General features: G+C 37.8%; 2 protein-coding genes across 2 annotated transcripts; both read left to right on the forward strand.

The window, feature by feature from the left end:
• Nucleotides 1-437: 437 nt before the first annotated feature.
• On the forward strand, nucleotides 438-9,845 carry LOC130073126 (zinc finger protein 239-like). The gene is made up of 4 exons (XM_056238557.1): nucleotides 438-495; nucleotides 750-979; nucleotides 1,232-1,469; nucleotides 9,348-9,845. The coding sequence occupies exons 1-4, from the start codon at nucleotides 438-440 to the stop codon at nucleotides 9,821-9,823; spliced, it is 1,002 nt and encodes a 333-aa protein (XP_056094532.1). The 3' UTR covers nucleotides 9,824-9,845.
• Nucleotides 9,846-11,342: 1,497 nt separating this feature from the next.
• Nucleotides 11,343-12,450, forward strand: LOC130073090 (gastrula zinc finger protein XlCGF7.1-like). The gene is made up of 2 exons (XM_056238523.1): nucleotides 11,343-11,560; nucleotides 11,768-12,450. The coding sequence occupies exons 1-2, from the start codon at nucleotides 11,503-11,505 to the stop codon at nucleotides 12,382-12,384; spliced, it is 675 nt and encodes a 224-aa protein (XP_056094498.1). The 5' UTR covers nucleotides 11,343-11,502; the 3' UTR covers nucleotides 12,385-12,450.
• Nucleotides 12,451-13,079: the final 629 nt, after the last annotated feature.

Genomic DNA, 13,079 nt, shown 5'->3' on the forward strand with positions numbered 1-13,079 from the left:
CGAAGCCAATCCGTTCACAAAACCTCCTGTTTACATCAGCTTATTCTTGGTTCAGGGGAGTGTAGCTGCCAGTCAATGAGAATATACAATAGCTACATAAAAATAAGTTAGTTTATGGCCACTCTCCGGCTGAAGGCACCGCACATCCCAGAACAGCCTTTCGGGCACTTTCTCCTAGACAAAGAAAAAGGATCCTTTCCAGACTGCTTTCCAAGAAACACACACACATGGAGTGTACATTAAAACAGATAAATTATAAATCTAACACCTGCAGCCTTACAGACAAGAAAGAAAGAAAACAGGGAGACAGAGACAGAAAAGTCAGGCTAATAAGATTTACCTTTCAATACTGTTGAATATTCATGTCTGACTCTTCCCACAGGTGAAGAAACTTTTCCTAACAAGCAGGAGGAATTACTCCAGGAGAAACTTTAGAGATGGAGATCGAGGAAGAACCCTGCAGAACGAGAGATGAAGATACAGAGGAACAAATAGGTTGGTGTTTTCCTTCATTCTCTTTAATGACTGATGGGGAACATTAAGATGAAAACTGCCCTTTAACAGTACATCTAAAATTAGATATTAGTAGACTCAATATTAAACTATAATTTTGCTAAATTGAGGCTCAATATTTATTTGGATCCAATTAGTCTTTCTTTAGTTAAGTTTTGATTAAATCTTTCTGCTTTTAGAGTATAGATTACTTTTTTTTCAGTCTTGAATTGTCTAATGTAATATGTTTGTTCTAGATCTGATGGAACAAAATGAAGTGGAGGAGAAACACCATCAGTTTCAGAAACCTCAACAAAACACTCAAAGAAGAGGAGAGAAATGTTCTTGCACCTGCTCTCAGTGTGGAAAGAGCTTCACAACTAAATCAAGCTTGAAGACGCACATGAGAATCCACACCGGAGAGAAACCCTTCACATGCCGTCAGTGTGGAAAGAGCTTCCCACGGGAAACTATTCTCAAAACTCACATGCTGTTTCACTCAGGAAAAAGATCATTCGGCTGTGATCAGTGTGACAAGACATTTATTGTGGCAGAGCACCTGAAAAGACACATGAAAATTCATGCAGATGTGAAGCCTCATGTGTGTTCTGTTTGTGGAAAGAGTTGGTTTCGACTTGACAAATTAAACAGGCACCTAAAAATACACAACATTGTGAGACCTTATTTGTGCTTTGACTGTGGGAAGACCTTTATTACCCACAGCGACTTAAAATCACACCAGAGAGTTCATACTGGAGAGAAACCGTACAAGTGCTCACACTGTGGAAAGAGTTTCGCTCAGTCAGGATCCTTAAAACAACATGAGAGAATTCATACTGGAGAGAAACCGTACAAGTGCTCACACTGTGGAAAGAGTTTCGCTCAGTCAGGATCCTTAAAACAACATGAGAGAATTCATACTGGAGAGAAACCGTACAAGTGCTCTTTATGTGGACAGAGTTTCAGCCGATCATCTGGTCTACAGACTCATAAGAAAAAGCCTTGTCCAAAGTTATCTAAGTGAGCAAAGTTTACATTCAGATCCATCACTTAAAAATATAGTTTGATATTCAGAAATCAAATGGTGTAATTTCTTGCAGCTTAGCGTATCATATATCTATAGCCAGCAACTTACATCTTGTTTACAATTTATGTTATACATTGTATTGATGGATATTTAACCCTGCAGTGATAAATCAATATTTTAAAATAAAAATGTTTTGACTGGATGTTTTTTTTTCAATTTACTTTCTTTCAAAATATGGCTTTTGACATATAGTGCATTGAATAAAATACCTGTTTTACAGCTGCCATCTAGTGGTTAAAATATAAACTAACACTAAAATTAAGCTTTTAAGTACATGGACTTTGATCAACGATATGAGATGGTCCTCACTGCGGAACATGAAATCCACGGGGAGGAGTCGGATCCAGATCCGACTCCTCCCACCTTACATACACCTAAACCTACCCAACTCCGCCCCCTGATCCCTAAACCCAACCCTAATCCCTAAACCCAACCCTAATCCTACCCATCTCCACCCCTTGGATCTTGATCCGACTCCTCCCCGTGGATCTCATGTACTGCATTGAGGTGCTACTGGACGATATGGTAAAAGTCAAATGAAAATAAAGTCCTTAAATAGAATTCATATTTGGAAAGAATTTGTCTTCATAGGAAACATGTCATCAGTGTTTTGGCAGTGACAAAAGGTATCACATAATCCTTTATTTGGGGAAAATATAAACAAAATTTGAGTACAGTTATGCAAATTATTAGTATTTTAGTATGTTTTAGTAGTGTTTTAGTTATGTGAGTTAAAATTCTGTAGTGTAATGTGGCCGCTACCAAAACATTACTGTCACTACCGTACATGTGCAGTCACGACCGACACATGGGATGTTTTGACAAAAATAAGTATAATGAATTATCAACTAAGATGTTATTATAGTGTTTGGTTCAATGTATATTTAAACTAATGAATCCTTACCTCTGAAATCAGTATGATAAACAGTATGCCTTTTAAAAAGAAAGATTGGATTTAAAATACAACAAATCTCATAAATTACACTAGAAATATTGTTAAAATTGTTATTGGTTTACCTGTAAAAACATTTGACTAAAATAGCAACAAAAAAAAAAAAGATAGATGTTAACAAAATCTTAATAGGTAAATATAAGCCGCCGTATTCAATTATTTATCACTGGGTTTCTGTAGTGTCAAATTTGGGGAGAGGAAAAATATTCCAAAACTTTCTGAAAATACAATATAAGAATTAACTGCAGAATTAATAGAATTGTGAACCTTGGGTATTATACAATTTGCATACATACAAAATTTGTGGAAAAAAGGGGGAAAAAATCAAGATGTTTCCATCTGACTTTGAACAAAATCTGTAGAATGGCCCATAGACTGAATTCTCTTCTCACTCCAGCACAGTAGATGGCAGAGTGTTTAATCACAACCCGCCATTAATTCAACAATAGATGAAGACGAATAGTGTTCCCTCAGCTACTTGAGATCTTGGTGAAATCTTCAGCTGGCGTCTATAGTGAGTTAGTTTTTACGTTGATACAATTCATACTTATTTATAACTATTGTGTGCAGTAATCTGGAGAAAAGTAGTGGTGATGATAGGAGAAACGGAGCTTTTTGTACTCCGAATAAACTCGTTTTAAGCGCTCGAAGCGCCGCACGCTGGCGACACCTGCTGGTCAGAACGGTGTAAATGCAGCGAGAACATCCCGAACATGTGTAATAATAATACCGTTTACAAACCAATTGCAAATGTTTTGTATGTAGCTAGGATGTGTGTTCCCATCACTAGAGAGTGGAGAGTCACTAGAGTTTAAACGGTGCTGTATCCGGCGAAAGTGTAAACAAGGCTTACGGCTAGTATGCTAAGGTTAAGATTCTGTTAAATGACAAGTTATAACTTCAATAAACTTCAATGACCACATTCTCACATCTTCTATAATACCTGTTAGATTATTTCATCTCTATTTATTTTTTCCTGTGCCTCATTCTAAGAATTTTCGTTTTTCATTGTGTAATGACATGAGCTCATGGAAAGAGAACATGAAGCCAATCCGTTCACAAAACCTCCCAAACTTTACTTGCGTACAATAGCTTTTATTCTTGGTTCAGGGGACGGGGAGTGTAGCTGCCAGTCAATGAGAATATACAATAGCTACATAAAAATAAGTTAATTTATGGCCACTCTCCGGCTGAAGGCACCGCACATCCCAGAACAGCCTTTCGGGCACTTTCTTCTAGACAAAGAAAAGGGATCCTTTCCAGACTGCTTTCCAAGAAACACACACACATAGAGTGTACATTAAAACAGATAAATATACATCTAACACCTGCAGCCTTACAGACAAGAAAGAAGAAAACAGGGAGACAGAGACAGAAAAGTCAGGCTAATAAGATTTATCTTTCTATACTGTTGAATATTCATGTCTGACTCTTCCCACAGGTGAAGAAACTTTTCCTAACAAGCAGGAGGAATTACTCCAGGAGAAACTATAGAGATGGAGATTGAGGAAGAACCCTGCAGAACGAGAGATGAAGATACAGAGGAACAAATAGGTTGGTGTTTTCCTTCATTCTCTTTAATGACTGATGAGGAACATTACTGTAACGAATCACACAATAATAATATACATAAAATGTATTTAAGGGGGGCCGGAAGGCCAATTTAGCTCAAAAGGAATGATTCATCGATTTGCAATGAATCTTGACCGAATCACTATGGAACCGAGCAAATGACTCGTTTAGAGTTCATTTGAACGGGCCGTAATTATAACCTTGGCAACAGATATAAATATCCAATCTATAGTGAAACACTATGTATTAGCAAGGTAACTTTAGATCGACAGTACAAGACATTAAATGTGCAAGCACAACACAAGGCAAATATCTTTTCAAATATATTGACGACTTTATTAACTATTCTAAACACATAAAACTAAGGTCTAAACACAATCACACACACGCATTCATACAAGGCGCACAGGAAGAGAGAGAGAGAGAGTGAGTTTTCAGAGTGAGATGCACTTTGTAAGACATGACCTGAACGAACCACCAAGCATTAATTTAAACCTTCGTTTCTTAGACAGGTTATTCAATTTACATTTAAAGCACCAGTTCAGTTAGAGTCTGGAGTAGCTGCTACTTGCTTGTCTTTGCGTTGCTTAGGGAGTTCCCTTTTTGCGGTGCTTCGTCCAAGGGGTTTCCCGGCCGGGTCCGTGTGGCTGGTTGTCTTTGAAGTGCCTGGATGGAAGTTTCTGAACAGCCGGTCACGTGTAATTGGCAGGTGAATAAGAGTCTTTACAGTTCGAAGCGCGTTGCAGGAGAGACGTTTAAACGAACTTCGCAGCAACTTAACGTTGAACCGAGACTTTTATGAAAAAAAAAAATAAAGGAAGAAATGAAAGTAAGACGAGTTAGATGGCTTGAATGAGCTGTTTCAACCCCGATCTTGATGGGTTATTTGTCTGCTGGTCTAATTTGGTCTGGTCGATGTAGAAGCGTGCGAACACGCTCTTTGTTGTTTTCAGAGAGAAGCACGAACAGGAACACTCTCTTGCTGTTGCTAGAGAGAGGCGCAAAACTTAATTCAACACCGAACCGAACTCAAAACCGAACGGCAACCCCGAACTGCTCTCTGAACCGAATTTCTTTTTCTCTCTAACTCCTTTGTCGGGGTCTTTAACTTAAAAGTTAGTCCAACCTCTTTTGGAGAATTCTGACCAATGAGACAATGGCATCATTTTAGGAGGTGGAGCTAGTTCCTATTTATCGTTATCTGGGATCTGCTTGGGTTCCAGCACTTAGCAGAGAACAAGAGACCCCAGTTTAAACATTATAGATTATTATAATCATACAAAACATTTTACACAGATTTCAAACAAGCCACCTTTTGAATTAAGGGCATACAATTCTTTTGATTGGAAGCACGATACTCTTTCATCCATACACACAGTTATATCACAATTACATGATTTATATGTGATCTAAGCATAATACAAACATGAATTGTAGGAACAACAAGAATTATGATGTTTGATTATAAGTCCACTGAGCATTGTTCTGCGTGAGTTTTAATGATATGTGATATGTAATATGTATTTGATATGTAAAGTCTGTGTAAGTCTCTCACGTTCCATGAAAGCGTGGTCTGTTTTACATCGCTGTCCTGCTCAGCAGTGGTGATGCTGAGGGAGGTCAAAGGTGGTCAGGCCCCTTGGTGGTCAGGCCTCGTTTCACCATTTTTGAGCAGCTTTGTCTGGCTTAAGGATGAAAACAGTGACACGTTCTTCCTGTTTAGGCTTATCTCTGGGGCCATAAAAGTCTTCTCTGGGGGGTTTTCTAGACAATTTGGAGCCAGTCTTGTGACTTTGGAATGTGGTATTCAGATCCGAAATGCTGAATCCCATTTGAATGAATCCCATGAGAGATTGGAAAGATTAATTTGTGTTTGGTTCATCCTTAAAGTCTCTACATTACGATGAAAACTGACATATAACAATACATCTAAAACTAGATATTAGTAGAGTCAATATTAAAGTAACGCATGTAACTTTTCCTCTCGGGGTCCCCCTACAGTTGGGAAACAGTATTGTCTTCTACTACTGTCTTAAAATCTGTCACGGTTACATTTGTTTACAAGCCGATACCCCCGAACTCTGCAGAAGGAGTTGTCGCGTCTTGGGCAGACTGCCTGCGTTGCGTGTGAAATGTCTTCATCCCAGGTACAGTGGCATATATTTCCGCATGTCATATATGAATATAATTGAATGGGTTTTATTTTTTTCAAACACCAAAAGATCGCGTAGCTCACGTTTACAAACCAGCGTCATTATAGTAGCCTATTGGCGAATGTTTTACAGAATCGATATAATTCAATTCAATGTTTGTGTGGTGGGTAATAGCCATATATCGTCAATATTATAATATCAAGCTACCATAGATGAATCTGCAAATTTGAAAAATCGATTTGCATTATATAGCCTGAGGCTATGTTAGCGTTCACTAGCTACCAGATTGATAATTCGCTATTCTACTAGCATTGATTCATGAGGATAAATGGAGGACCAGACAGCTTCCGTAACATAGCCAGTAGGGCTGTCAAAATTGCTCAAAAATGACGTTCGAATATTCCCTCTATAAAAAACACATATATTCGAACTATTCGAATATCTGGTTGCGCATATTGTCAATGACGCGCATTACGTTAATAACAGGACAAATTAATACAAAGAGACACAACTACTTGTATAGGTAGTTTATTTAAGTTTAAACATATTTGACAACGTATTAACTTACACAAAATCAAGTAAATCAACTAATGGCCAAGACCGCAGACCTTACTCTCGCTCGCACTCGCAGGCTCTCTCTCTCTCTCTCTCTCGCCCTCACACTCTCTGCGCATAACGGTTTAAATGAACAACAATAAACAAATGTTGAGTGCTGATCAAGAGTTTTGTGCAAGCAATTTAAGGTCGCGACTCTTGTCCTAAATATAGCAGGCTTCATTCGGTGATTGAAACAAATATTATTAACATTAATTGAAGTTTTACAGTATATAGAACCGACATTGAACGCTCCGAGCGAGCTGTGCTGTGGTAAACTGCTGCTAGCCTACTACTATGGCTATTTCGAGGGCGTCTGGCCACGCCCCCATTGGCGGGCTCTGACGTGTCTGATGTAATGCTAGCTCATTGGCGCACACGTTGGAGGCGCCCGTGCCATTGGATGTGCAGTTGACGCAGCACAGCCAATGAGTGAGCCAGACACTCACTGTGTCTGTGCAGCTGGAAAATGCGTTTTACATTTTAAGCTTCAGAATTTTGCCACTCGCAAAGCAGACAGCCGCGCCTCTGCTACCGCGGGCGTGTTTTTCCTCATGATTCGAATATTAATTTTCACCTTCGAATTTCTGTTTTTTAAAACTATTCGAATATATATTCGAATTTAGAATATTCGTTGACAGCCCTAATAGCCAGGCAGACAACAAATTCGAAAAACTAGAGATAGTATGCAGCAATATACTTACTAGTCCAAAAGCATGACGGCCAAGTCAGCATCGGTCGGGCACCCCTCCTCCTCCTTTCAGGCACGCTGGAAGCTGTTTCATGCGAGAGGGGCTGAGGGTTGGAAAATATGCGACGTCATTATGTTATGGCTGACGACAAGACATGACATTTCTCTGTACTGTATATGTGTTGTAGCCATTAAAGAAAACATTTAGTTTCATATGTATGTTTAAATATTATAGGCTAATGTTATTTTTTTATTTAATCAATTTTGATTATGAAAGTGAGCATGCAGTGTGAGAAAGATATGATACATGAGATCATGAGATACCCAAAATGTCTGGAGACATGTCACATGGAGTGGGTAATACATGATTTTTACCTTAAGGTTGTTTTTTTTTTGTAGAAAGACTCTTTTTAAAAGATTTTCGTTTAGTATAAATTGTATCTTAATTTTGATCAATGTTTTATCAACCAATTGCCTGTATTTAATAAATAAGAAGCAAATATATAGCAGACAATGTAAGGCGCCGGCGAATCACTTGCATTGCACGTGAACTGGAGAGCGCCGAAACTCAGCTTGTGCCTCACAGATTTGAGAAATATAGGGTATCTATTAGCTTGAAATGTCTACTTTTAAACGAAACTATTCAAAACGAAAAGAAATAGGCTACTCTCTGATTATGTAGGCCTAATCAAATGTGCATTTCTGCACATATGTCCACAGTGGCTAAAATGAACAACTACTAGTCGACTAGAAAAAAACTTTAGTCGGAGGCAGCCCTTATTCCACATATTTTCGGACCAGCAGCAGGCCATTCTGGGTTGAGCGCGCGACCCTGAGCGGAATGAGCGAGCGGAGCGTAATATTCAGATGCGCTCTCCGCTCAAGCTCTGATCGGAAAAAACTAAGCATGACAAATTCAAACTTTATTTCATTTTCTCCGTATTGAACACTCACTACATTATCAAACATAGCATGTCTATTTATTTATTTATTTTTCACGTTTTTTAGTACAATACTATGTTAGTTCACAGCCCCCACCAGGGGGGCTGTGGCTATGACGAGGGGGGCTGCAGCCCCCGCAGCACCCCACTTCCTGCGCTACTGCCTCCTTTAGCTCACGCCAGCCAGCGAACACTGGACCAATATCGATCCTCGTCCGGCCTTTGATTCTGTCACTCTCCCTTTTTCTCTCTCTCCAGTCTCCTCCGACAAAATCTTCGCCTTCTTTGGTTTAGTTGCTGCTTCAGCCATGATGAAGATGATGCATCATGACAACAACATCTGGCAAACAAACGATGGTTGGGCTCTCACGTCCGAATTTGAGAAAGTGGGGGGTGGTGGGGGAAGTGAGGTATGCCGTAAAGCAGTCGAATTTTGTAGCTCTTTTTTTCGTGCTTGGGTTACTACCCGAACCCCGAAGTTACGTAGTGCCAGTAAAAGCAATACAGACCCCGTCAGGCTATGGCAGACGTGTCATTCAACCTAAGTCGATGTGCCATCAAAAGGGTCTTGGAAATATATTATGAAGGTTGAAAATGTACATAGTGTTGTATGTACTCAATATTTCTTTGGATTCCATTAGTCTTTTTTTAGTTAAGTTTTGATTAAATATTTCTGCTTTTAGACTATGGATTACTTTTATTTCAATCTTAAAAATTGTCTAGTTTAACATGTTTGTTCTAGATCTGATGGAACAAAGTGAAGTGGAGGAGAAACTCCATCAGTTTCAGAAACCTCAACAAAACACTCAAAGAAGAGGAGAGAAATGTTCTTGCTCCTGCTCTCAGTGTGGAAATAGCTTCACAGTTAAATCAAGCTTGAAGAATCACATGAGAATCCACACCGGAGAGAAACCCTTCACATGCCGTCAGTGTGGAAAGAGCTTCACATGGGAAACTAGTCTCAAAACTCACATGCTGTTTCACTCAGGAAAAAGATCATTCGGCTGTGATCAGTGTGACAAGACATTTATTGTGGCAGAGCACCTGAAAAGACACATGAAAATCCATGCAGATGTGAAGCCTCATGTGTGTTCTGTTTGTGGAAAGAGTTTTTCACTGCTGGAACATTTAAAAAAGCATGGGATTATTCATACTGGTGTGAGACCTTATATGTGCTTTGACTGTGGGAAGATCTTCTCTAGATACGGTGACTTAAAACAACACCAGAGAGTTCATACCGGAGAGAAACCGTACAAGTGCTCTTTATGTGGATTGAGTTTCACCCGATCATCTAGTCTACAGACTCATGAGAAAAAGCATTGTCCAAAGTTATCTAAGTGAGCAAAGTTCACATTTAGATCCATCACTTAAAATAGTCTGATATTGGGATAAATGAAATTGTGTGATTTCTTGCAGCTTAGCGTATCATATCTATAGCCAGCAACTTACATCTTGTTTACAATTTATGTTATAACCTTGTTCTTATTGAGTGACTTAATACATTTATTTTTGTTTACATGTAATCAAAGGGTTTCAACATTGTATTCATGGTTGTTATTTAACTCTGCAGTGATAAATCAATATTTGAAAATACAAATGTTTTGACTGGATATTTTTCCAATTTACTTTGTTGTAAAAAAAAGGCTTTGGACTTATCCACACCACTGAGATCAGAAAACTGAACAGTGTCTGTGGAAGTGCAGTGAATAAAATACCTGTTTTACAGCTGCCATCTAGTGGTTAAAATATGAGCTAACACTAAAATAAATTAAGCTTTTAAAGACATGAAATTTGATCAACAATATGGTAAAAGTCAAATGAAAATAACGTTTTTAAATAGAATTCATATTTGGAAAGTATCTGTGTGTCGTTTTGATCCTCAGAATAAAATGCGTGAGTGACAATAGTTTGGCAGCGCCACAGATGTTCCTCTAGATGGCGACATTTGTTTTTATTTCAATCACGTGATCTTGTTGTTGAGTCCAGTCCATCTTGGTTCATTCATGAAGAGAAAGAGATTCTTATCTGCTGTTTAGCGGACTGTGAGTACATTTATTTTATTATTTATTGAGTTAAATCTAAATCTGTCAACTTATATACATGTCATTGAGCTCGACTAGTGTCTGATTCCCGAGCGAATGACTCTTAAGAGCCGGTTAATTTAAGTGAATCAAAAACACGTATAAACGAGTCGTAGCGGTTATTTAAATAATCTAACTCTGACATTATTAAACCCTAGAATACTTAACCCTAAAATTAACCAATGTTGTACATTACACTGAAACTTAAGCTCGTTACTACTGACAACATGTTGAGATTGTTAGTTGTGTTTAGCAATATTTTGTGTAGCATGGATAATTGAACCTGGTAAACACAAGGTGTAACACAATATGAATAACAGAAGAATAGTTTATTTCAGACACGTTTAATCGATGTCTGATTACAGCAATCAACCCTTATCAATATTCTCTCTCTGAACTGAATTGAAGAATTAATAGTTTAACAGTGCTGGAAATATAGAGCTAATTTTTGATAATAACATCACTTTTGAGAAGATAAATTACTAAAATACTTAATGAAATTAGAATTATTTACAGTAGACAAACGCAATACTCTTTTGATGTTAGTCATTATAGCCTACAGTCTGGATGATGTTCTGTTGCAAGAAAGTGTTTGAAAAGAAATCTCACAAAAAAATCTCACTTTAGGATAAACCATATCTCATGAAAGAGCAAAAATCAGCTTGATGATAGAAGTTAAAGTAAAACAACTAAAATAATGCAATTGTTTTTAAATTACTATTTGAGTGAAATATTTGCACCTGAATAATCTCGAGTGATTGTAAGTGTGATGATCATCTGCTAAATGAGCAAAAACGACCACAATTCACTCCTTCAGTCAGTGAAGCTCCCACAGCCGTTCATGAGAGTTTAAATGCTGGGGAATATTCCCATCTTCCCACAGGAGAAGAAGCAAGCAGGAGGAATTACAGGAGAAACTACGGACGTACTATTGTAGAGATGGAGATTAAGGAAGAACCCTGCAGAATAAAAGATGAAGATACAGAGGAACAAATAGGTTGGTGTTTTCCTTCATTCTCTTTAATGACTGATGAGGAACATTAAGATGAAAACTGACATATGACAATACATCTAAAGCTAGATACTAGTAGACTCGATTGTAAACTAGATTTGAGCTAAATTAAGGCTCACTTACTGTATATTTCTTTTGTTCTCATTTGTCTTTCTTTAATTTAATTGTGGGGATTTCATTTGTTGATTTTAGACCCAAAGGAAGTGAAAGAAGACAAACCTCATTTCATAAATGAAAATAAAGTTGTTTCAAGGACTGAAAAGACTTTCAGACAAAAACGAGCTGGAAAAACTGAAGTCAAAGGATCTTTCACATGCACTCAGTGTGGAAATAGTTTCGTTCAGAAAGGAAGCTTGAATGAGCACATGAGAATTCACACTGGAGAAAAACCGTTCACATGCTCTCAGTGTGGAAAGAGTTTCAATCGCAAGAGCTTTCTTAAAGAGCATCTGCTCTCTCACACTGGAGTGAAGTCGTTCAGCTGTGATCAGTGTGATAAAACATTTGTGTTTTCGTCTAGCTTAAGAGAACACCTTAATGTTCATGCTGGTGTGAAATCTCACTTTTGTTCTTTTTGTGGAAAGAGTTTTTCAAAACTGAAGACTTTAAAAGAGCATGAACGTATTCATACTGGTGTGAAACCATATATGTGCTTTGACTGTGGGAAGACCTTCACTAGATCCAGCATCTTAAAATCACACCAGAGAGTTCATACTGGAGAGAAACCGTACAAGTGCTCACACTGTGGAAAGTGTTTCTCTTGTTTAAAATCCTTGAAAGCTCATGGGAGAGTTCATACTGGAGAGTAACCGTACAAGTGTTCACTCTGTGGACAGAGTTTCTCTCATTCATCATTCTTGAAAGATCATGAGAGAGTTCACACATCAGTGAGAGAAGCCGCATCAGTGCTCTTCATGTGGGAAAAGTTTCACCCAATTATCTAGTCTATGGAGTAAGAAAAAGCACTGTTTCAAGTAAATAATTTGATATTCAATAATTTGAATAATGAATTCACTCAGAAACTGTACATTTTGAGACTATGAGAAATAAAAAATAAAAACTTATGTGACTAATTTACCTGAAATCAAGGGGTTAAACATTATAACATTGATCAAGTGTGTATATATTTGTTTAAATAAAACTTGAAAATGGAAGAGAAGATGAAATTAAGTGCATATGGTCCGTGTATGTGGTAATGCAACAGGGAAACTTTGCATTCAAGTTTCTCGGGGGGAACACAAAATATTTGCGAGTGAACGCAAATGAATTTACTTACTATTTTCCCTCCCATCTGATTTTTTCCCACCACCATGTCCCGTGGGGGCTCTGTACTTTACCATTTACAACCAGCTGTTGTAAAACAGGTATTGTATTGTCACAGACACTGACCATATTGTGCACTTCATTTAATCTTCTCTTAAATGTAAAATTTTTAGTTTATTACTTTAGTTTATTCACTTTAGTTTGTTTATTTATTCATTATTTTTCCTCCCGTCATATTTTT

This window comes from Rhinichthys klamathensis, unplaced genomic scaffold, assembly GCF_029890125.1.
Source record: "Rhinichthys klamathensis goyatoka isolate OS25496 unplaced genomic scaffold, OSU_Roscu_1.1 h1tg000523l_1, whole genome shotgun sequence".
Lineage (NCBI taxonomy): Eukaryota > Metazoa > Chordata > Actinopteri > Cypriniformes > Leuciscidae > Rhinichthys > Rhinichthys klamathensis.

What these genes read in the sequence shown, in the direction of transcription:
- LOC130073126 (XM_056238557.1), top strand. Translation starts at nt 438, where the DNA reads ATGGAGATCGAGGAAGAACCCTGCAGAACGAGAGATGAAGATACAGAG. An exon ending in AAACTATTCTCAAAACTCAC is followed by an intron (nt 980 to 1,231) that starts ATGCTGTTTCAC and finishes TTAAAATCACAC; the next exon opens with CAGAGAGTTCATACTGGAGA. An exon ending in GAGTTTCAGCCGATCATCTG is followed by an intron (nt 1,470 to 9,347) that starts GTCTACAGACTC and finishes ATAGCTTCACAG; the next exon opens with TTAAATCAAGCTTGAAGAAT.
- LOC130073090 (XM_056238523.1), top strand. Translation starts at nt 11,503, where the DNA reads ATGGAGATTAAGGAAGAACCCTGCAGAATAAAAGATGAAGATACAGAG. An exon ending in AGATACAGAGGAACAAATAG is followed by an intron (nt 11,561 to 11,767) that starts GTTGGTGTTTTC and finishes TGTTGATTTTAG; the next exon opens with ACCCAAAGGAAGTGAAAGAA.